The 25,866-nt window shown below is 43.1% G+C and overlaps 1 protein-coding gene and 1 long non-coding RNA gene across 2 annotated transcripts in view; one reads left to right on the top strand and one right to left on the bottom strand.

Moving 5' to 3' along the window:
* Positions 1–2,361: 2,361 nt before the first annotated feature.
* The window catches only part of LOC118384899 (reticulon-4 receptor-like 1), a 229,373-nt gene continuing 205,868 nt past the window's right edge, over positions 2,362–25,866 (top strand). Inside the window, exon 1 of the mRNA XM_035771588.2 lies at positions 2,362–3,109. Within this exon, the coding sequence (XP_035627481.1) occupies positions 3,097–3,109 (13 nt within the window). The 5' untranslated portion in view covers positions 2,362–3,096. The remainder of the gene's footprint in view (positions 3,110–25,866) is intronic.
* On the bottom strand, positions 19,708–21,112 carry LOC127930680 (uncharacterized). Its single transcript, XR_008138691.1, has 3 exons — positions 20,984–21,112; positions 20,614–20,946; positions 19,708–20,563 (listed from the first exon to the last, which is right to left on the bottom strand). It is a non-coding gene; the product is annotated as an uncharacterized LOC127930680 (long non-coding RNA).

The raw sequence follows: 25,866 nt of genomic DNA, 5'->3' as shown, positions 1-25,866 counted from the left end.
ATTTTCGACTTCAGAGTACTCTCTGAATAAAGGATTGATCTATTGCAGACTGTGGGCTTTGTCTAATTCTTCATTAATCAGGGTCTTACAAACTTCTGGGAATTGGTCAAAGCTATAGTGATAGTTGAGTTCAAGTTGAGATAGATAGAGAGGCAGATAGACAGACTATATATACACAGACAGACAGAGAGGCAGACAGACAGACAGAGAGGCAGACAGACAGACAGACAGAGAGGCAGACAGACAGACAGACAGAGAGGCAGACAGACAGAGAGGCAGACAGACAGACAGACAGAGAGGCAGACAGACAGACAGAGAGGCAGACAGACAGACAGAGAGGCAGACAGACAGACAGAGAGGCAGACAGACAGACAGACAGACAGACAGACAGACAGACAGACAGACAGACAGACAGACAGACAGACAGACAGACAGACAGACAGACAGACAGACAGACAGACAGACAGACAGACAGACAGAGAGAGAGACAGAGAGAGAGAGAGAGAGAGAGAGAGACGGACCCACTGGTTACCCTCTAGGTTACAGAGAGCAGGTAGTCCCATCCACCACACTACCAGGTGGGTGGTATAGAGGAGACGGACCCACTGGTTACCCTCTAGGTTACAGAGAGCTGGTAGTCCCATCCACCAAACTACCAGGTGTGAAACAGGGAAGGGACTCAGGGGGTATGCTAATTTGGTATAGAGCAGACCTAACTCACTCCATTAAATGAATCAAAACAGGAACATTTTACATTTGGCTAGAAATGATCTTAACAGAGAAATGTCCTCCTGTGTGCCACCTATATCCCCCCACTAGAATCCCCATACTTTAATGAAGACAGCTTCTCCATCCTGGAGGGGGAAATCAATCATTTCCAGGGACATGTATTAATCTGTGGAGACCTAAATGCCAGAACCACAACTATGACAACATAACCAACAAAAATGGGTCACAACTCCTGCAGCTCTGTCACACGCTGGGTATGTACATAGTCAATGGTAGGCTTCGAGGGGACTCCTATGGTAGGTACACCTATAGCTCATCTCTTGGCAGTAGTACTGTAGACTACTTTATCACTGACCTCAACCCAGAGTCTCTCAGAGTGTTCACAGTCAGCCCACTAACACCCCTATCAGACCACAGCAAAATCACAGTCTACTTGAACAGAGCAATACTCAATCATGAGGCATCAAAGCCAAAGGAACTGAGTAACATTAAGACATGCTATAGATGGAAGGAATGCAGTTTGGAAACCTACCAAAAAACAATTAGGCAACAACAAATTCAATCCCTTTTAGACAATTTCCTGGGTAAAACGTTCCACTGTTATAGTGAAGGTGTAAACTTGGCAGTAGAAAATCGTAACAGTATATTTGACCTCTCAGCTCCCCTATCAAATCTAAAAATCTCAAATAGAAAACCGAAGAAAATGAACAACAATGACAAATGGTTTGATGAAGAATGCAAAAATCTCAGAAAGAAATTGAGAAACCTATCCAACCAAAAACATAGAGACCCGGAAAACCTGAGTCTACGCCTTCACTATGGTGAATCACTAAAACAATACAGACATACACTACGGAAACTTCCACAAAGCTGTGAACGAGCCCCAGGACAGCAGCACAATTAGACCCAACCAAATCATGAGAAAACAAAAAGATAATTACTTGACACATTGGAAAGAATTAACAAAAAAACAGCGCAAACTAGAATGCTATTTGGCCCTAAACAGAGAACACAGTGGCAGAATACCTGACCACTGTGACTGACCCAAACTTAAGGAAAGCTTTGACTATGTACAGACTCAGTGAGCATAGCCTTGCTATTGAGAAAGGCCGCCGTAGACAGACCTGGCTCTCAAGAGAAGACAGGCTATGTCCACACTGCCCACAAAATGAGGTGGAAACTGAGCTGCACTTCCTAACCTCCTGTCCAACATATGACCATATTAGAAATACATATTTCCCTCAGATTACACAGATCCACAAAGAATTCGAAAACAAATCCAATTTTGATAAACTCCCATATCTACTGGGTGAAATTCCACAGTGTGCCATCACAGCAGCAAGATTTGTGACCTGTTGCCACAAGAAAAGGGCAACCAGTGAAGAACAAACACCATTGTAAATACAACCCATATTTATGCTTATTTATTTTCCCTTGTGTTCTGTGACCATTTGTACATCGTTACAACAATAAAGTCATTGCAAATATATATATATATATATATATATATATATGCTGTGATGTATAATATTTGTAATGTCTTTATTGTTGAGAGAGAGAGAGAGAGAGAGAGAGAGAGAGAGAGAGAGAGAGAATATCTCAGTGCTGTAGAGAGACAGCGGCAGAGAAATAATGGTGAGACACGCGGCGCACGCTCCACGGTCTGTTCTCGTCATCCGTCAGATCATCTCCTCGAGAGAAGGGAGATTGAAAGCGCTGCCGCGAGCCAGCCAGTAACGGAGACCGGGGAAGGCACTGACCCATTCCGCATTCCTGCCTTGTCCAATAACAAGTGATTTTTGGGGAATGGATATATTGTTTTGTCAATTTCGAGAGCTAAAACCTCGGAATGGCAAACGGTCTTCCATAACGGATATTCATCTATTTGTGCCACATAACATTCAGACGACAGCGAGAAAGTTATAGCTTTCTCTTTTCAACCGAATTGCTTGAATAAAGACTAGGCTACAGTGGGCTAGAATTAAAAAGCTCAGGTGTCCATAAAGAGCCGAGTTTACAGCGTGCGACACCGGCAAAACAGAAGCGCCTGCAGTGTGTTTATGGATAGATAGGGCATCTTGAATAGATTATTTCAGATGATTTAACTTCGTCTATATCGGAATATCTGCGGGTGTGTTTTCAACTCTACCTGTCAACACTGTTCATTTCAGACCAGAGGAAATGTAACAGTGATTCGCGAGGGACAACGAAATCACCAACGATCAAAGGATTCATCCAAAACGGTTCAAAAAATCAAACTGGCAGTTTTATTGCGGAGTACCAGACGAGAAACCTACATTCTCCCGGAGACGTCCAAGCAGGATGGAACTCAAACTGGGATACTAGACCGGTAGAACAATCGCCGTCATGTTTGGAAGAGGTAAGAAAAATATATATTTTTTGTGAGCCTATATCGCTGTAGTGTTTAATCGGCCATTTGTTTTTTTGTTTTTTGTGAATTTGTCACATTTACAGTGTGTTGTTGAGAATGTCTTTGACTGTGATATGTTGCTGCACGGATTACGACAGTTTTGGGAATATCTGTTGTTGATGACCAACCTACAGTAGACTAGCGTTCTATCGTGATATGCATTTGGGATTATGTGTATCCCTTGTGTGTGGTAGGTATATGTGTAGGCTCTACTGTCGACTACAGTGTTTCTCAAATATCCAAGTGTATGTGCGCGCTTGTGTCTAGTCCACAGAAAGGTCTGCATAGAGGTGTGTGTATAACTTCCCAGCTAGCACATTTGGTTCCTTGGAAGTTGTGGGAATCATGTTTTTGGCTTCACATTGGTTGTGGGAAGAAGCCAGTACATTTTCTGACCAGAAAAACTGAAGGTTTTTAAAACATTCTGAGAACAGAAGTTTGGTCTCTCTTTATGTGTTGTTGTGGCGTCTCTCTTTTCGTGATGTGCTTTGCCATATTTTTTTAATGTTGTTATTTTCTTATCCCAGCCCCCTTCCCAGCAGGCCTTATTGTAAATAAGAATTTGTTGATGACTTGCCTAGTTAAATCAAGGTTTAAAAAACATTTTAAGTGAAAATGTTGCCTGTTCTAGGAAGGTTTATTTTTAGGTTGCAGGGAGGTTCTGAGAACATTTTACTCTGTTTCCAGGCAGGTTCTGAGAACATTTTACTCTGGATCCAGGCAGGTTCTGAGAACATTTTACTCTGTTTCCAGGCAGGTTCTGAGAACATTTTACTCTGTTTCCAGGCAGGTTCTGAGAACATTTTACTCTGTTTCCAGGCAGGTTCTGAGAACATTTTACTCTGTTTCCAGGCAGGTTCTGAGAACATTTTACTCTGGATCCAGGCAGGTTCTGAGAACATTTTACTCTTGATCCAGGCAGGTTCTGAGAACATTTTACTCTGGTTGCAGGGAGGTTCTGAGAACATTTTACTCTGGTTCCAGGGAGGTTCTGAGAACATTTTACTCTGTTTCCAGGCAGGTTCTGAGAACATTTTACTCTGGATCCAGGCAGGTTCTGAGAACATTTTACTCTATTTCCAGGCAGGTTCTGAGAACATTTTACTCTTGATCCAGGCAGGTTCTGAGAACATTTTACTCTTGATCCAGGCAGGTTCTGAGAACATTTTACTCTGGTTGCAGGGAGGTTCTGAGAACATTTTACTCTGGTTGCAGGGAGGTTCTGAGAACATTTTACTCTGGTTCCAGGGAGGTTCTGAGAACATTTTACTCTGGTTGCAGGGAGGTTCTGAGAACATTTTACTCTGGTTCCAGGGAGGTTCTGAGAACATTTTACTCTGGTTGCAGGGAGGTTCTGAGAACATTTTACTCTGGATCCAGGGAGGTTCTGAGAACATTTTACTCTGGTTGCAGGGAGGTTCTGAGAACATTTCACTCTGGTTCATTGAATGTTTTCCTGGGAGGTTTTATTAACGCTCTGAGAAGTCAAATTTCAGGATATTTCAAGTAAAAAATGAAAAAAAAACCTCCTTAATTAAACTTTAGCTATATGTTTCAATACAACTTTTAGTAACACTGATAGCTTTATTTTGGGTAAACTTCTTTTTTATTCCAAGCACAGATAGGACTCATAGAAATGTATTTCCTTGAGATTAATCACGCAAACATGTATTATTGTGACACGGCATCAGTGAGATTCCAATCTATAATCTTCTGTTCTTTATCCATGGAATTAGTCCACTGCGCCTCCAAGGATGGCTCTAGCATGCCAATTATTTTACCGATATAAAGCTGTCTATTCAAACAGACCCCATTTCAAAGGAAACCATGTTTTAACTTTTAGGAAACGTTATGTGAAATACCAAGAAAAGTTCCTTAAATGTGCTGAGAATGTTCCAAGGCCAAGCAATTATCCTGCACATCATTCCAACAAAGTTGTGGGAAGGTCTAAGAAACATAAGGTTCTCAGAACATTATGTGCTAACTGGGTTCCAAATATACTGTCAACTCCTGGAGCATTTTGGACTGTCATAGCGTCATTAGATGAGGTACCAGTTAAATGGATAGTTTGGGATTTTGGCAATGAAATTCTGGACTTTATTCCTAGAGTCAGATTAATTTGTGAATACCGTTTTTATTTGCGTCCAGGACGAAGGAAGTTAGAGGTAGTTTTACGAGAAAATGCTAACTGCTGTAGTTTAGCACAAAGACTGGAATCTCAAGTAGACAATTGCATAAACTCTAGATAGGAATTTCCTTCATACTGGAAGCAGAGACATAAAAATGGTATCCTCAAGTTCATTTGACTCTGGAGAAGTAGAAAAAGGGCCTCATTGCCAAAATCCAGAACTATCCCTTTAACATACAGATGTAGGACATTCATTTGATCACCCTGTTGCATGAGAACTTTCCAGCAATGAAAGAAATTTAAATATGTAGTGTATTTGAAGTTTAAAAAGGTATCTGAAGTTTGTAATTTTCAATTTGAAATTTCAGACGTGTATCAACTCCTACAAAAATGTCCATTCATTATAATCTTTATTATAATTCACATTTCCTGTTGCTGTAGGAGTATTTTCCTGCTGTATCAAATTGGCTCAAATTAAGATCCTACATCTGTAAAACTCGGCGCCGTTCGGCGGAAATAAAATATTTATCCATATCACTTTATATTATTCTTTAAAATAGAAGACTGCTGCTGCACTGCAGTTTACAGTTATCGGTGTGTGTGTGTATGTGCGTGTGGGCATGCGTGCGCCTCAACAGAAGCTTTCTGACATGTTTTATTACATTCTCGAGCGGGTGATGAGACAGTGGCGCGAGGAACAGGCGCCAAGATAGTCCGGGGGCCGGGACTGTTTACAGAGACAGAGCGGAAGAGAGGGAGAGACGGAGATGTATGTCGGTTTCTGTAAAGCTCCAATGTTGCTAGAAAGAAATTGACATTTGTAATGCTCGCCTACTTCCGGTTCAAATCCAACTTCAGCACACTATTTAAAGGGTACACGTGTGTGTCTGTCTGGATAAACAGCAGCTTTGCAATTGTGGAACCATATCTCTGTGTCACAGACAAACACACACGCGCACATAAATTAGGTGAGTCATCATCATGTTCATGGTGAAATAGACTGACAGGCAATTATTCGGAAAGAAGCTGTTGGGTGACAAATGTATTGTACGGCTGAATGAGCCGCACTGAATGGAATGGAAAAGGTCTGCGTAACATCAGAAGATGGAGAGAATAACTTGGGTCTCACACACACACACACACACACACACACACACACACACACACACACACAGATCATTATCGGTTAGGCCACTTTGGTTTGTCCCATCTTCAAGCTGGACTCTATCCTCATTACTAAGGAAAACATCTGGGCCTACACTGGACTGGACTGGGGGGCGGTGGCTGTGTGTGTGGGCTTTAAGGAACAGGCCAGTGGTGTGTGTGCTTGTTTGTTTACAATTCCGTCTGAGTTTCTTCCAGCCCCCCACACACACACGCACACACACACACACATGATACATGTCCGTATAGTTGTGTGTTTGCTGAATATGCATGCTGTCTGTCAGTAGAAGTGATGAAATGTGGTGTAATGTGGAGGTGGTTTGTCTATGATACAGTTATCTCTGTCACCTTTACTTCACTACTAACACACAGAGAGAGGGAGGGGGAGAGAGGGGGGGGTGAGGGAGCAAAATAATGATAGAGAGAGGGAGGGATGGATGGAGAAAAAAATGAGGGAGGGAGAGAGAAAAAAACGAGGGAGGGAGAGAGAGAGAGAGGGAGGGATGGATGGAGAAAAATAATGAGAGAGAGAGGGAGGGAGGCATGAATGGAGAAAAATAATGAGAGGGAGAGAGAGAGAATACAACGGTTATTTATTTTCTTTAACTATTTGCACATTTACAACTCTGTATATAGACATAATATGACATCTGGAATGTCTTTATTCTTTTCAAACGTCTGTGTAATGTTTACTGTTAATTTTGATTGTTTATTGTTTATTATCTATTTAATTTGCTTTGGAAAAGTTAACATATGTTTCCCATGCCAATAATGCCCTTAACTTGACTTGAAATTGTATTGAGAGAGGGTAGAGAAAGAGAGATGGGACAAGGTCATTTCCATGTAAAATGACCCATGAGCACCACCATGTGAAGTTCATAAGAGCATATCAAATTTGGTGTCAGATGAAAGCTAAGAGAATATATGCTTGGGAAATGAAGGCATAGATACATTTTTTCATCCATTTTCCATCATAAACAATATAAGAAATAAGCAAAGGTTTTGATTTCTGGTCACACCGATGGAAAAGGCATAACAAATACATGGAAACAAAGTAATGTTGAAGACTAAAATATCATCATTTATATTTAGTTTTGCAGAAGTGATTTGCCTTCTGTAGGTTTAAAAAAAACATTGCCTTGTAAATACTGTTACCACATATCTGTAAGATATTCTCTCATTTCCTCTCCCTCGTGAGGAGGGACAATCTGAAAGTAATAATTAATGCCGGTGTTTGGAGGATATATTGGCACGGGTGTTGTAGAATAATAGAGAATACATCAATTACAACTATGAAATAAAAGAAATGGAATCATGTAGTAACCCAAAAAAGTGGTACAATACAGTATATTTTATATTTGAGATTCTTCAAAGTAGCCACCCTTTGCCTTGATGACAGCTTTGCACACTCTTGGCATTCCATATGAGTTATTTCATAGTTTTGACGTCTTCACTATTATTCTACAATGGAGGAAATAGTAAAAATAAATAAAAACCCTGTAATTAGTAGGTGTGTCAAAACCTTTGACTGGTACTGTATATATTTGTTTTGGGGGGGATTTGAACCCCTTTTTCATGATATCTAATTGGTAGTTACAGTCTTGTCCCATCTCTGCAACTCCCATACGGACTCGGGAGAGGCAATGGTCGAGAACCATGCGTCCTCCAAAACATGACCCAACCAATCCACACTGCTTCTTGACACGCTGCCCACTCCGACCAATGTGTCGGAGGAAACACAGTACAGCTGGTGACCGAAGTCAGAGCCTGGCCGCCACAAGGAATCGCTAGAGCACAATGGAACGAGGACATCCCAGCCGGTTAAACCCTCCCCTAACCCTGACAACGCTGGACTGTAGTGACACCTCTGGCACTGTGATGCAGTGGAACGAGGACATCCCAGCCGGTCAAACCCTCCCCTAACCCTGACAACGCTGGACTGTAGTGACACCTCTGGCACTGTGATGCAGTGGAACGAGGACATCCCAGCCGGTCAAACCCTCCCCTAACCCTGACAACGCTGGACTGTAGTGACACCTCTGGCACTGTGATGCAGTGGAACGAGGACATCCCAGCCGGTCAAACCCTCCCCTAACCCTGACAACGCTGGACTGTAGTGACACCTCTGGCACTGTGATGCAGTGGAACGAGGACATCCCAGCCGGTCAAACCCTCCCCTAACCCTGACAACGCTGGACTGTAGTGACACCTCTGGCACTGTGATGCAGTGGAACGAGGACATCCCAGCCGGTCAAACCCTCCCCCCTAACCCTGACAACGCTGGACTGTAGTGACACCTCTGGCACTGTGATGCAGTGGAACGAGGACATCCCAGCCGGTCAAACCCTCCCCTAACCCTGACAACGCTGGACTGTAGTGACACCTCTGGCACTGTGATGCAGTGGAACGAGGACATCCCAGCCGGTCAAACCCTCCCCTAACCCTGACAACGCTGGACTGTAGTGACACCTCTGGCACTGTGATGCAGTGGAACGAGGACATCCCAGCCGGTCAAACCCTCCCCTAACCCTGACAACGCTGGACTGTAGTGACACCTCTGGCACTGTGATGCAGTGGAACGAGGACATCCCAGCCGGTCAAACCCTCCCCTAACCCTGACAACGCTGGACTGTAGTGACACCTCTGGCACTGTGATGCAGTGGAACGAGGACATCCCAGCCGGTCAAACCCTCCCCTAACCCTGACAACACTGGACTGTAGTGACACCTCTGGCACTGTGATGCAGGGCCTCACACCATGCCCAAAATGGACGCGAGTGCATGCCCAAACCAGACGCGTGCGCAAATTGATGTTGTCCCCTCATACCAAACGTGATCACGACATGCAGGTTGAAATATCAAAACAAACTCTGAACCAATTATATTAATTTGGACCGGTCAAAAAGTATTCAATATTTATGGCAATTTAACTGGCTAGCTTGCAGTTTCTAGCTATTTTGTCCTATTTAGCCAACTTGCTGTTGCTTGCTAATTTGTCCTGGGATATAAACGTTGAGTTGTTATTTTACCTGAAATGCACAAGGTCCTCTACTCCACCAATTAATCCACACATTAAACAGTCAACAGAATCTTTTCTTGTCATCTCTCCTCCTTCCAGGCTTTTTTCTTCTTTGGACTTTATATGGCGATTGGCATCTTTCATAAAATGGTGTATTACCACGACCAACCGACCTCAGTTCATTACATTTACATTTACATTTAAGTCATTTAGCAGACGCTCTTATCCAGAGCGACTTACAAATTGGTGCATTCACCTTATGACATCCAGTGGAACAGCCACTTTACAATAGTGCATCTAAATATTTTAAGGGGGGGGGGGGTGGGAAGGATTACTTTATCCTATCCTAGGTATTCCTTAAAGAGGTGGGGTTTCAGGTGTCTCCGGAAGGTGGTGATTGACTCCGCTGTCCTGGCGTCGTGAGGGAGTGTGTTCCACCATTGGGGAGCCAGAGCAGCGAACAGTTTTGACTGGGCTGAGCGGGAACTGTACTTCCTCAGTGGTAGGGAGGCGAGCAGGCCAGAGGTGGATGAACGCAGTGCCCTTGTTTGGGTGTAGGGCCTGATCAGAGCCTGGAGGTACTGAGGTGCCGTTCCCCTCACAGCTCCGTAGGCAAGCACCATGGTCTTGTAGCGGATGCGAGCTTCAACTGGAAGCCAGTGGAGAGAGCGGAGGAGCGGGGTGACGTGAGAGAACTTGGGAAGGTTGAACACCAGACGGGCTGCGGCGTTCTGGATGAGTTGTAGGGGTTTAATGGCACAGGCAGGGAGCCCAGCCAACAGCGAGTTGCAGTAATCCAGACGGGAGATGACAAGTGCCTGGATTAGGACCTGCGCCGCTTCCTGTGTGAGGCAGGGTCGTACTCTGCGGATGTTGTAGAGCATGAACCTACAGGAACGGGCCACCGCCTTGATGTTAGTTGAGAACGACAGGATCACGCGAAGGTTCTTAGCGCTCTGGGAGGAGGACACAATGGAGTTGTCAACCGTGATGGCGAGATCATGGAACGGGCAGTCCTTCCCCGGGAGGAAGAGCAGCTCCGTCTTGCCGAGGTTCAGCTTGAGGTGGTGATCCGTCATCCACACTGATATGTCTGCCAGACATGCAGAGATGCGATTCACCTGGTCATCAGAAGGGGGAAAGGAGAAGATTAATTGTGTGTCGTCTGCATAGCAATGATAGGAGAGACCATGTGAGGTTATGACAGAGCCAAGTGACTTGGTGTATAGCGAGAATAGGAGAGGGCCTAGAACAGAGCCCTGGGGGACACCAGTGGTGAGAGCGCGTGGTGAGGAGATAGATTCTCGCCACGCCACCTGGTAGGAGCGACCTGTCAGGTAGGACGCAATCATTGCCCAACTCGGAGAGGGTGGAGAGGAGGATCTGATGGTTCACAGTTTCGAAGGCAGCCGATAGGTCTAGAAGGATGAGAGCAGAGGAGAGAGAGTTAGCTTTAGCAGTGCGGAGTGCCTCCGTGATACAGAGAAGAGCAGTCTCAGTTGAATGACTAGTCTTGAAACCTGACTGATTTGGATCAAGAAGGTCATTCTGAGAGAGATAGCGGGAGCGCTGGCCAAGGACGGCACGTTCAAGAGTTTTGGAGAGAAAAGAAAGAAGGGATACTGGTCTGTAGTTCATCTTTCAATGTGTATGCTTCTAAAAGCCAATGAGGAGATCGGAGAGGTAGGACTTGCAGCGCGTTCTGCGCCACAAATGGAAGCAACTTCTATTTTAGCGCTTGACAATGCAGACGATCATTGGCGCGTGTGAGCAGCGTGGGTGAATAACATGTATTTATTTTGCAACGCGACGGGAGTGGTGTGGTCAGTATGTTAGATCGCTGCGTCACTCGGGAGGCACTAATCTCTATTTTTATTTATGTGAATTGCATGTTATAGAATGTTTTTTTGAATTTCACTTGTTTTTGAGAAAACTACACCCAAACGACAATGGATTTCCTGAGTCTCATAAAGTTTCACCTTTATTTATTTCACCTTTATTTAACCAGGTAGGCTAGTTGAGAACAAGTTCTCATTTGCAACTGCAACCTGGCCAAGATGAAGCAAAGCAGTGCGACACAAACAACAACAGAGTTACACATGGAATGAACAAGCGTACAATCTTTAACACAATAGAAAAAAAGAATGTCTATATACAGTGTGTGCAAATGGCGTGAGGTGGTAAGGCAAGGAATAGGCCATAGTAGCGAAGTAATTACAATTTAGCACATTAATACTGGGGTGATAGATGAGCAGAGGATGATGAGCAGATGATGATGTTTAAGTATTGATACTGGTGTGCAAAAGAGCAGGAAAGTAAATAAAAACAATATGGGGATGAGGTAGGTAGATTGGGTGGGCTAATTACAGATGGACTATGTACAGCTGCAGCGATCGGTTAGCAGCTCAGATAGCTGATGTTTAAAGTTAGTGAGGGAAATGTAAGTCTCCAGTTTCAGCTATTTTTGCAATTTGTTCCAGTCACTGGCAGCAGAGACCTGGAAGGAAAGGCGGCCAAATGAGGCGTTGGCTTTGGGGATGACCAGTGAGATATACCTGTTGGAGCGCGTGCTACGGGTGGGTGTTGTTATCGTGACCAGTGAGCTGAGATAAGGCAGAGCTTTACCTAGCATAGACTTATAGATGACCTGGAGCCAATGGGTCTGGCGACGAATGTAGCGAGGGCCAGCCGAGTAGAGCATACAGGTCGCTGTGGTGGGTGGTATAAGGGGCTTTGGTAACAAAACGGATGCCACTGTGATAGACTGCATCGAATTTGCTGAGTAGAGTATTAGAAGCTATTTTGTAGATGACATAGCCGAAGTCGAGGATCGGAAGGATAGTCAGCTTTACTAGGGTATGTTTGGCGGCGTGAGTGAAGGAGGCTTTGTTGCGAAATAGAAAGGTGATTCTAGATTTGATTTTGGATTGGGAGATGTTTGATATGAGTCTGGAAGGAGAGTCTGGAAGGAGAGTTTACAGTCTAGTTTACAGACTAGTTTACAGACACCTAGGAATTTGTAGTTGTCCACGTATTCTAGGTGAGAACCGCCCAGAGTAGTGATGCTAATCGGTCGGGCGAGTGCAGGCAGCGAACGGTTGAAAAGCATGCATTTGGTTTTACTTGCGTTTAAGAGCAGTTAGAGGCCACGGAAGGAGTGTTGTAGGGCCAGATGTATACAGATGTATACAGAATGGTGTCGTCTGCGTAGAGGTGAACAAAGACTCCAGAAGAGGTGAATGAAGACTCCAGAAATAATCCAATTGCATCCTTTTTTACAAACGACAAAGCTCTCAGTATCATGATTCAGTTCTTTAGAAGTTCACACATGACATTTTGTCATACCGAACTTTATCTGCAACGTTTTTGTTTGAACTCGAGCGATAACTTCTGACGCGCGTATATTGGCGTGCATGCGTATACTTCAGAAGCACACTAGTCAGTCCACAACAAATGTATTCACTGTAAACACAGAGCTGCTAGCTAGCTGCCAGTCGCTAATCTTCCAAGCTAGCTAATTAGTTTTTTATTTCGCACAACTACGCAACCAACATGTGTGACTACGAATACTAGGAGAAAATGTTTGAATTTGCAGACAAGCCTTATTTATCTGAACCGGAATACACAGATGTCGAGCTTCAATAGATGGAGGAAGACAGAAAGACAGAGAAAGGAGATAGAGAAACGGAGCAGGCAGAGGCTGAGGCAGATATTCAACCGGCAGATGAGAACCGACTCAGGTCATCTCAGAACTGGTTCTGTACCTGTGGGCAATACCAAGCGATGCCCACTGAAGACGAGTGTCTTTGTTGCGCGAAGTGGGACCTGCTTATGCTAACCTTGGAAAAGCTAGAAATGTCTGATGTCAAGACACCGCTGACCCGCGAGCCCACCTTACTCTGTGTAACCAGTGACAAAGATTTTCCAGTCCCCCTAATCCCAGCAGTTGTAGAATTTTTTTTCCATGTGCCAAAAATAAACTGGAAGAAGAGACCTCGGCCAGAGGGACCTAATGGCCAGCTGTCAATAAAGTAAGTACAGGTAGTTTGTGTGATAAATACACTCCCCAGCATTACAGTATTCATATGCTGTGTCAAATATGTCATCAGAACATCATCATATGTCATCAAATATGTCATCAGAACATCATCATATGTCATCAAATATGTCATCATAAAACACAGTGTAATTCTGCTTCCGCACAGCAAGTTGCCTTGTTTTTTACATTTATTTTCTTGTCAATATAGATTTGTAACTTACATAGTGGTCTTGGAATGGGGATTAAAATGCCAACGACATGTGCCGTGATCAGAGACAAGTGTTACCCAGTTACGTCGTCAGCAACGTCCGCAACAAGCTCAGCCACATGTGTCCACGCTGGATTGAAGGAGGCAGATGACGCACAACCTTCCACCGATGGCTCATCACCTTCCCTTATTTTCTCATTCGGAAATGTTTTGTTTGTATACTGCAGTTCTACTTTTAGCTGCCAATGTGTACAATATCAAATAGTCCTCACTATACAGTACATGCAACACATAGCCTTGAAAAATCCTTATTGACACCAGTGCTGTGGCTGTATAGCAAACCCCCCCCCAAAAACGTAAAATCGCTTCGAATTGTTTTCTGAGGGAAAATAATACCCTGTAAACATTTAAATTTCCAACAGAGGAATTTGATTTTACTAGGCAAGTCAGTTAAGAACAAGTTCTTATTTTCAATGACAGCCTAGGAACAGTGGGTTGACTGCCTGTTCAGGGTCAGAATGACAGATTTGTACCTTGTCAGCTCAGGGATTTGAACTTGCAACCTTCTGGTTACCAGTCCAACACTCTAACCACTAGGCTACCCTGCCGCCCCGATGAAGAACATGTATAAGAGTTTCATTTCACAGATTAAATACATAGTAATATATTGACAGTATCTATAGCAAATCTTCTCTGAGCCCTCTCTCTGACCCTGGGAGTTTGTGATTATCAGGCTGCATCAAGCAGCTTACCATCCCCCAACCGGAGCCTGACTATTGTCTTGCAGTAGAGGGCAATTCACACCTCCATCGTTAGGGAGGTTACCAGGGAGCCTTCTGGGAGAGTTCCAGAGATAGTTAAACTCTTTCTTACTCCCAGAGTCAGAGAGAGAGAGTATTCACAGGGGATTCTCTGCAGTGTCAGTGCAGCACAGTGTTTAAGGAGAAATCTTACGGTTTGTCATTAACTCAGAATGGTTAAGGTTTGGGATAGACTTAAAACATAAATCTTAAACACATTCCTACCACTGGATTTGAAGTTGCAAACTTTGGAATCAGAGGCAAATGCTTATGCCCAACCGCTATCCCAATCCACAAGGTAAATGTCACATTTCTAAGTGTAAGGTTAGGTTTAGGCATTAACTACAAAGTTTTAAGGTCATGGTTAAGTTTAGGCATTAAGGCTGCCACCTCGTCCACAACACCCTAGCAAAACCGAAACCAACTTGAAGGTAACAGGACTCGCTGTTGCCCCTAGTGACCGGTTTCCACATCATCAGTTGAGTCAAGTAAGAGGTAGTTGTCGTTGCGTAGGTATTGGTGCAGTAGCATTGGTTGTGTGTGTGATGTATGGAAAAAGACAGCTTCCATCCTGACAGAAGGTAATATTTATTAACAAGTCTCCTGTGAACAACACACTCACCCACGCACACTGACACTGCAACACACACACATTCACTTCAATCATCATGTAAGTTGCTGCCACTCTGTTTATCATATATCCTGATGCCTAGCCACCTTACCTCTTTACATATCTAGCTCCATCACTTTAGTATCCTTGCACATTGTAAATATGGTATTGGAATTGACGCTGTATGAAGCTGACCTACTTTCTCCTGTTATTATTTCTATTGCTCTTGTGTTTTTGTTCTACCATATTTGATTTTATAGTACTACATTGATATTGATTAATGCGTTGTTAGGATAACATAGGCTTTTCACTGGACTTGTGCATGTGACATTAAAAACGTGAAACTTGATGTGTGCCACATCGACTTGAGTAGTTTGCTACTATTCTGTAAATACAAAAATTCATCCAAATTGGCCTAAACCGGTTTTTATGACCATTTATGACTCACTGCTTTGATTTGTCCTTAATTAGAACAATTTTAAATTGTGTTTTTTTTACATTGGAAAAAAGTAGAGATAGTATATCATAAACTGCAGTTTTTAAATGTATTTTTATTTCACGTTTATTTAACCAGGTAGGCTAGTTGAGAACACCTTTATTTAACCAGGTAGGCTAGTTGAGAACACCTTTATTTAACCAGGTAGGCTAGTTGAGAACACCTTTATTTAACCAGGTAGGCTAGTTGAGAACACCTTTATTTAACCAGGTAGGCCAGTTGAGAACAAGTTTTCATTTGAAACTGCGACCTGGCCAAGATAAAGCAAAACAGTTCAACACATACAACAGAGTTACACATGGAATAAACAAACATACAGTCAATATTACAGTTGAAAAAAAAAGAAAACAAAAAGTTTATATACAGTGAGTGAGAGAGAGTTAAAACTTGTTAAGGATAGGGGGCGGTATTTCCCCTTTGGATGAATTGCATGCCCATAGTGAACTGCATAAAAATCTGTCCGAAATTGCTAATATATGCATATTATTATTATTATTATTATTGGATAGAAAACACTCTGAAGCTTCTAAAACCGTTTGAATTATGTCTGTGAGTATAACAGAACTCACAGGGCAGGCAATCTTCCAAACTAGTTTTGGAATCCTGAAAGTTGGGGGAACTTTGACATCATCGCCCCCTCCCTTCCAACAAGTTATGGATCTGGAAACACTTCCTATGTCTTCCACTAGATGTCCTCATTCAGTAGAACGTTGAATGGTGCATATGCTGTGAACTTTGACCTTATGGGGTGAGTTGTTGTAAGTGTCGCAAAGATTATCATGTGCGTGAAACGCGCGCTTGGGAAAGAGTGCATATGCTACTACATGGACACTAGAATTGAACATTATGAAACAAAATGATGTATTGTGTAAGTATGACTCCTTCCACTACATTCTGATCGAAGACCATCTAAGGTAAGGGAATATTTATGTTGTAATTTTGTATTGCTGTTGACTCCAACATAGAGGAGAAATATTGTTACGTCTGAGCGCCGTCTCAGATTATTGCAATGTTAGGCTTTTTCCGTAACATAAAAAAAATGTGACACAGCGGTTGCATTAAGAACCAGTGTATCTTTCTAACTATATGTAGAACATGTATCTTTAGTCGAAGTTTATGATGAGTATTTCTGTTATCTGGTGTAGCTTTCTATAATTTCTCTGGACATTTTGGAGAATTTTCTGAACATGTAAATCGAGATTTATGGATATAAAATGCATATTATCGAAGAAAACATATTACTGTCATCTGATGAAGATTTTCAAAAGGTTAGTGAATGAATTTTCTTTTAATCCTACGTTTGTGATTGTATCTTTTGTTCGACAAAATGGCTGTATATTGTCTGTCTTTGTGGTGGTTTAACATAAATATGTGCTATGTTTTCGCCGTAAAACATTTTTAAAAATCTGACACGCTGGCTAGATGAACAAGGTGTTTACCTTTCATTTGAGGTATTGGACTTGTTAATGTCTGGAGGTGAAGTATTTCTAAGAATATTTTTGCATTCCCTGCGCCACCGTTTGAGCTGAACGGGGGGTAGTTCCCACTTTGGAACCTATAGGCACAACAGGCCATGATGGCGAAGTAATTACAATATAGCAATTAAACACAGGAATGGTGGATGTGCAGAAGATTAATGTGCAAGTAGAGATACTGGGGTGCAAAGGAGCAAGATAAATAAATACAGAATGGGGATGAGGTAGTTGGATTAGCTGTTACAGATTGGCTATGTACAGGTGCAGTGATTTGTGAGCTGCTCTGACAGCTGGTGCTGAAAGCTACTGAGGGATATATGAGTCTCCAGCTTCAGTGATTTTTGTAGTTCGTTCCAGTCATTGGCAGCAGAGAACTGGAAGGAAAGGCGGCCGAAGGAGTAATTGGCTTTGGGGGTGACCAGTGAGATATACCTGCTGGAGCGCGTGCTATGAGTGGGTGCTGCTATGGTGACCAGTGAGCTGAGATAAGGTGGGGCTTTACCTAGCAGAGACTTGTAGATGACCTGGGGCCAGTGGGTTTGGCGACGAGAGTAGAACGAGGGACAGCCAACGTAGAGTTCGCAGTGGTGGGTGGTATATGGGGCTTAGGTGACAGAACGGATGGCACTGTGATAGACCGCATCCAGTTTGTTGAGGAGAGTGTTGGAGGCTATTTTATAAATGTCATCGCCGAAGTCGAGGATCGGTACCCTTTTACAAGGGTATGTTTGGCAGCATGAGTGAAGGATGCTTTGTTGTGAAATAGGAAGCCGATTCTATATTTAATTTCGGATTGGAGATGCTTAATGTGAGTCTGGAAGGAGAGTTTACAGTCTAACCAGACACCTAGGTATTTGTAGTTATCCACATATTCTTAGTCAGAGCCGTCCAGAGTAGTGATGCTGGACGGGTGGGCAGGTGCGGGCAGTGATTGGTTGGAGACCATGCATTTATTTTTTACTTGCACTTAAGAGCAGTTGGAGGCCACGGAATGGGAGTTGTATGGCATTGAAGCTCGTCTGGAGGTTAGTTATCACAGTGTCCAATGGATGGCCAGAAGTATACAGAATGGTGTCGTCTGTGGAGAGGTGGATCGGAGAATCACCAGCAGCAAGAGCGACATCATTGATGTATACAGAGAAGAGTGTCGGCCTGAGGATTGAACCCTGTGGCACCCCCATAGACTGCCAGAGGTACAACAGGCCCTCCAAACAATGGGAAAGTAATTCTGCTTTGAAAGTTTATCAACTTGAAACCCCACTTTTGAAAAAATAGCCCTTGAATGTTTTGGTAAACCTACTGGAGAACTCTTCTTTGTCTACACCCATTCAGCATCGTTCCCAACCTTTTTAGCCTTAGCCCCACCCATCTCTTTAAGGATTCACATGTGAAGCTACGTTTTAAACAGAGTGAGTAGTGTAGTAAACAACGAGAGATTTCAAGACTAAAAGAGGTAAAAGTAGCTAGCTTACAATAATTAAAAACTCCAGGTCAGAATAGACTTTATCTAGTCCTTGGCCTACATGCTAATCTGATTTTGGTGCCTTTCATGTTGTCTTTGATAAATACACACTACATCACATCAACGTTTATTTGTCACATGCAGGGGATACAGAAGGTGTAAACGGTACAGTGAAATGCTTTCTTGCATATTTGCACAGTAGCAATATCAAAAATAGAAAGTATCAATGCTTGTAGAGAAAGAACAAAATAATATACAGTTTGTGCAAGAACATTATCAATAACCATATCAGTGATACTGGTGATAGGAGGTAAAGTGGCTGAGCAGCAGGATAAACAAATCAATAGTAGCAGCAACGGGTAAAATATTGCATTTCACTCATGCTTTATAGACCCAGCTATAGCTAGACCTTGCCGATCAGGTACCTAAACAAAAGCTCGAGGATCTGAGTCATACAGGGGCTATGTGTAAGCGCCATAAGCCATCTAACGTTATGAAAATACATGTTTTGTAGAATTATATAACAATAGCAAAGCACAAAACAACCTGAAAATAGCTAGCTACACGCTTGTGAGGCTGGCTACTTAGGAAGTAGGGCTGAACCCATTTAGTTGATTGTTTGGTCCATAGGCTATTGGTCGAACAAGATTTTTTTTGGCGAGCAGTGGCAAAGATGATATATATATTTTTAATGGCACCCGAGACACCTGTCTCATTTGTGCCTGTCTCAGTGGACTAATCCATTGAGGAGGCCGCGGGGATGTCTGTCTCAGTGGACTAATCCATTGAGGAGGCCGCGGGGATGCCTGTTTCAGCAAAGCTTTGTTTGCTGTGTCTATCAATTGCCCAGTGCATACATCACCAGTAATAGCCTACATTTGCCCCAAATTCCTATCATTTCTAATCTGCAGTGTTTGTTTGGTTGTGGTAATTTATGTTAAGGCATTCAATGTATCACTACTACTGCAGTCGTTTACCATTTTCATTGTCGGAGTGGACACGTTGTTTGCAGAACTCACAACCTATACTTTGTTTTTTTCATTCCATTTCCGAGATTTGTCAATTTATTCATCATGTTTTGTTTGAAACGCTTCTGTCAGTGTTGAGTAAGGATGCACACCTGATTACCATATAGAAGTAGGACTAGTCTACCTGGCCTGATTACCATATAGAAGTAGGACTAGTCTACCTGGCCTGATTACCATATAGAAGTAGGACTAGTCTACCTGGCCTGATTACCATATAGAAGTAGGACTAGTCTACCTGGCCTGATTACCATATAGAAGTAGGACTAGTCTACCTGGCCTGATTACCATATAGAAGTAGGACTAGTCTACCTGGCCTGATTACCATATAGAAGTAGGACTAGTCTACCTGGCCTGATTACCATATAGAAGTAGGACTAGTCTACCTGGCCTGATTACCATATAGAAGTAGGACTAGTCTACCTGGCCTGATTACCATATAGAAGTAGGACTAGTCTACCTGGCCTGATTACCATATAGAAGTAGGACTAGTCTACCTGGCCTGATTACCATATAGAAGTAGGACTAGTCTACCTGGCCTGATTACCATATAGAAGTAGGACTAGTCTACCTGGCCTGATTACCATATAGAAGTAGGACTAGTCTACCTGGCCTGATTACCATATAGAAGTAGGACTAGTCTACCTGGCCTGATTACCATATAGAAGTAGGACTAGTCTACCTGGCCTGATTACCATATAGAAGTAGGACTAGTCTACCTGGCCTGATTACCATATAGAAGTAGGACTAGTCTACCTGGCCTGATTACCATATAGAAGTAGGACTAGTCTACCTGGCCTGATTACCATATAGAAGTAGGACTAGTCTACCTGGCCTGATTACCATATAGAAGTAGGACTAGTCTACCTGGCCTGATTACCATATAGAAGTAGGACTAGTCTACCTGGCCTGATTACCATATAGAAGTAGGACTAGTCTACCTGGCCTGATTACCATATAGAAGTAGGACTAGTCTACCTGGCCTGATTACCATATAGAAGGACTAGGGCCTGACTATAGAAGTCTACCTGGCCTGATTACCATATAGAAGTAGGACTAGTCTACCTGGCCTGATTACCATATAGAAGTAGGACTAGTCTACCTGGCCTGATTACCATATAGAAGTAGGACTAGTCTACCTGGCCTGATTACCATATAGAAGTAGGACTAGTCTACCTGGCCTGATTACCATATAGAAGTAGGACTAGTCTACCTGGCCTGATTACCATATAGAAGTAGGACTAGTCTACCTGGCCTGATTACCATATAGAAGTAGGACTAGTCTACCTGGCCTGATTACCATATAGAAGTAGGACTAGTCTACCTGGCCTGATTACCATATAGAAGTAGGACTAGTCTACCTGACCTGATTACCATATAGAAGTAGGACTAGTCTACCTGGCCTGATTACCATATAGAAGTAGGACTAGTCTACCTGGCCTGATTACCATATAGAAGTAGGACTAGTCTACCTGGCCTGCATGCAAATGTAGACCTATAAAATGTTTCCATTTGGGGATGTTTGGTAGTATTTCTTATTGTCTTAACTCACCACCACTAATGAAGTGTGGAGCTTCTCAAATAAGGTTTTCTTCACCTCAAAACAGCAATTAAACTAAGTCTGTTTTTAGAATCAGTTGAGAGTGAAAATAGTTCCTCAAATATTTGATAACCATTTGGCATGAAAGGGAAATGTGTAATGCTCTGGTCCAGTGTAAATGTCATAAAATACCTGATTACTTCTTATCCCTTGCACAAATAGCCTACAGCTGTGTCTGGCACGGGAAACACTGTGGGCCCAGGATATTTTAAACAATGTTGCAAAGTTAGCTAGTTTGCTAGTGCAAGTTTCGGGCCGACCTAGTTGATAGTGGGATTCGGCAATGTCATCTACAAAATAGCTTCCAACACTCTACTCAGCAAACTGGATGCAGTCTATCACAGTGCCATCCGTTTTGTTACCAAATCACCTTATACCATCCACCACTGCGACCTGTATGCTCTAGTCGGCTGGCCCTCGCTACATATTCGTTGCCAGACCCACTGGCTCCAGTTCATCTACAAGCCACTGCGACTTGCAACACCCATCCGTAGCACGCGTTCCAGCAGGTGTATCTCACTGATCATCCCCAAAGCCAACACCTCATTTGGCCACCTTTCATTCCAGTTCTCTGCTGCCAATGACTGGAACGAATTACAAAAATCGCTGAAGTTGGAGACTTTTATTTCCCTCACCAACTTTAAACATCAACTATCTGAGCAGCTAACCGATCACTGCAGCTGTACATAGTCCATCTGTAAATAGCCCACCCAATCTACCTACCTCATCCCCATACTGTTTTTATTTTATTTACTTTTCTGCTCTTTTGCACACCAGTATCTACTTGCACATCATCATCTGCTCATTTATCACTCCAGTGTTAATCTGCTAAATTGTAATTATTCGCTCCTATGGCCTATTTATTGCCTACCTCCTCATGCCTTTTGCACACCCTGTATATAGACTCGTTTTTTCTACTGTGTCATTGACTTGTTTATTGTTTATTCCATGTTAAACTCTGTGTTGTAGTATGCCTCCTTGCAGTATGCCTAAGGCACGTTCACGCAGTTGAGCATGGACCCTGGGCATCTTTCTTTTGGTGTTTTTCAGAGTCAGTAGAAAGGCCTCTTTAGTGTCCTAAGTTTTTATAACTGTGACCTTAATTGCCTACCGTCTGTAAGCTCTTAGTGTCATAACGACCGTTACACAGGTGCATCTTCACTAATGGTTTATGGTTCATTGAACAAGCATGGGAAACAGTGTTTAAACCCTTTACAATGAAGATCTGTGAAGTTACTTGGATTTTTACAAATTATCTTTGAAAGAGAGGGTCCTGAAAAAGGGACATTTATTTTTTTGCTGAGTTTATTTGGGTGTTTTTGGAGCCTTTCCACAATAGTGGGTCGTTGGTCAAACTGCTTCCATAGGCAGGATACACACGCAGACACACACACACGCAGGCACACACACGCAGGCACACACACACACAGGCACACGCAGGCACACACACACGCAGGCAAACACACACACATAAACACACACGCAGTCACACAGAGTCTTATTGATAGCCGGTTGTTGAGCAGCTCAATTAAACATGGCTTTACTGTTTACTCCCCATGAAGAGAGCTTAACCACTTCACCTCTGATTACACTGCACAGTACAGCACCAGAGAGGAGGGAGGAAGGGAGGAGGAGGGAGGAGAGGGGAGAGAGAGAAAGTAGTGTGTGCTTGTGTGTTGCTTGATACTCAGGGGAGAAGCTGTTGTCTTGGTCTGTATTGTATGGAGTTTTTGTGTGTGTGTTGGGGACCCGGGGAATAGTAATGGAGTAAATGTCAGAGGTGGAAACATTGAGTAATACACAAGGCAGATGCTTTCAGCCTGGCAGAAGATGGAGGGAGAGATCTGGTAGCGTAGTAGGGCTAAGCTCTATTGCTGTGTGTGTGTGTGTGTGCAGACTGTTTTTCAGGCTCAACCTCTGAGGTAATGGGGACTGCAGCAGCTAGTCCAATACCTCCAAAGAGAGAGAGAGACCGAGGGAGAGAGAGAGACCGAGGGAGAGAGAGAGACCGAGGGAGAGAGAGAACACCAAGTGGCTAAACTCTGGTGCCAAACACTAGGCCCTGGAGCTGTTGTCAGAGGACAGACTAATGTCCCTCAGCCACATCATAATTGACATCGGCACAAATGGCCTCAGGGCCCAACAGGAAAGGGTGGTCACAGCACTCGAGAGAGTGATTGAAAAAGCCTCTTCCTGTTTCCCCAAAGTGGTCATCTCTGATACTGTCGTAGCTGAATCAGAATTAGTTGGAAAACACAGATAAATAAGAGGTTTTATTTACTTTCATAATATGCTTATGTGAGATACTTGTCATTAGAATGTCTCTTTTTGGACTATACTGTTGGCAGTTGCATTTTTCATTTCTTCTCTAGGGAAATGTCACTTGGGGCCCAGAGAGGGGAGAGGTCAGCCTTGTCTTTTACATGTCTGGTAATATGCAGAATATCAGAAAGGGACAAGTCAGAATTGAACATTGTGAATGTATCTGTTAACTTCTTGGATATAGGGGGCGCTATTTTAATTTTTGGATGAAAAACGTTCCCGTTTTAAACAAGATATTTTGTCACGAAAAGATGCTTGACTATGCATATAATTGACAGTTTTGGAAAGAAAACACTGACGTTTCCAAAACTGCAAAGATATTGTCTGTGAGTGTCACAGAACTGATGTTACAGAAAAACCTCAGATAAAAATCCAATCAGGAAGTGCCATATTTTTTGAAACCGCCTCATGCCAATGACTCCTTACATGGCTGTGAATGGGCCACGAATGAGCTTAGGCTTTCTGTCGCTTCCCCAAGGTGTCGACAGCATTGTGACGTATTTGTAGGCATATCATTGGAAGATTGACCATAAGAGACTACATCTACCAGGTGGTCGCTTGGTGTCCTCCGTCGCAATTATTGCGTAATCTCCAGCTGCAGTATTTTTCCGTTTGCTTCTGATGAGAAGCCAACTGCCACCACTGATAGATTATCGAATAGATATGTGAAAAACACCTTGAGGATTGATTCTAAACAACGTTTGCCATGTTTCTGTCGATATTATGGAGCTAATTTGGAAAAAAGTTCGGTGTTGTAAGTGACTGCATTTTCCGGTCTTTTTCTTAGCCAAACGTGATGAACAAAACGGAGCTATTTCGTCTACACAAATAATATTTTTGGAATAAATGAACATTTGCAATCTAACTAAGAGTCTCGTCATTGAAAACATCCGAAGTTCTTCAAATGCTAGACTTAATGCTATGCTAGGCTATCAATACTCTGACACAAATGCTTGTGTAGCTTTGGTAGAAAAGCATATTTTAAAAATCTGAGATGACAGTGTTGTTAACAAAAGGCTAAGCTTGTGTTTGAATATATTTATTTCATTTCATATGCGATTTTCATGAATAGGAAACGTTGCGTTATGGTAATGAGCTTGAGGCTATGATTACGCTCCCAGATACGGGATTGCTCGTCGCTAGAGGTTAAACCATGTGAAGGCCTCCACAATGTCTGTACGCCAGTCACTCCCTCATTTTCCCATTGGGGGGAGGAGTATGGCAGTCTCTGGAACCATTGTATTACCCCTCTGATGTTGCCCTTATCTTGACCTAGTATATGACCTAGATGCTCACTCCCCTCCCTGAGCTTGTCCAGGAGTGGGTTGTTCTTGAGAGGGGAGTATCTAGAATTGACAATTGATATATGCCATTGGATGAGGTAATGTTTTGGTACTATGAAGTACCAAGAACGAGATTAGAACCTCGTCTTAGAGACCAAACTGAATGATAATGTATAGCTAATGCTATCTGGCTATGGGATACTCCTCTCTCAAGTAAAAGTCCCTTTGTGAAGTTCCTGAGATCTGTGGTTCGTCATGTGAGTTGAGAGGGGTGTATCTTGGCTATAAAGTGGATGCAAGCATTTCCCGGGACTGTGCTTCAAAACCTCATTTCTACCTGGCCCACCATTCCACCCTGGGCTTGAACAGCCTTACGTCTAGGTCCACCTCCACAACTTTTACCAGGACCCTAAAAGTCGTCACCCTCAACCGTAGCCCCAGCACCTCACACAGGAGCAACAGAGCAATGGACAACCCGGCCAGACCAGCAAGACACCCTCCCAGACCTGCACCAAGAGGACCTACACACAGACCACAGCATCACCAGCCACATCCCCACCCCAACCAGCCAAGACCCCCCCTAAACAAACCCTGGCCACACTATTGGCTTGGGGGTTTGTATAATTTGATTTACACAACACTTTGAAGATGCAACATATTTTTTGTGTGTGAAACAAACAAGAAACAAGACAAAAAACAGAACTTGAGCATGCATACCTAATCAGCCCCCCAAATTCAATAATTTGTAGAGCCACCTTTTGCAGCAATTACAGCTCCAAATCTCTTGTGGTATGTCTCTATAAGCTTGGCACATCTAGCCACTGGGACATTTGCCCATTCATCAAGGCAAAACTGTTCCAGCTCCTTCAAGTTGGATAGGTGCCGCTGGTGTACAGCAATCTTTAAATCATACCACATATTGTCAATTGGATTGGGGTCTGGGCTTTGACTAAGCACTTCCAAGACATGTACATGTTCTCCTTAAACCACTTGAGTGTTGCTTTAGCAGTATGCTTAGGGTCATTGTCCTGCTGGAAGGTGAACCTGCGTCCCAGTCTCAAATCTCTGGAAGGCTG

This window comes from Oncorhynchus keta, chromosome 6 (genome assembly GCF_023373465.1).
Source record: "Oncorhynchus keta strain PuntledgeMale-10-30-2019 chromosome 6, Oket_V2, whole genome shotgun sequence".
In the NCBI taxonomy this organism is placed as follows: Eukaryota; Metazoa; Chordata; class Actinopteri; order Salmoniformes; family Salmonidae; genus Oncorhynchus; species Oncorhynchus keta.
The sequence above is the reverse complement of the archived record's forward strand: the minus strand, read 5'-3'. Positions and strand labels throughout refer to the sequence as shown.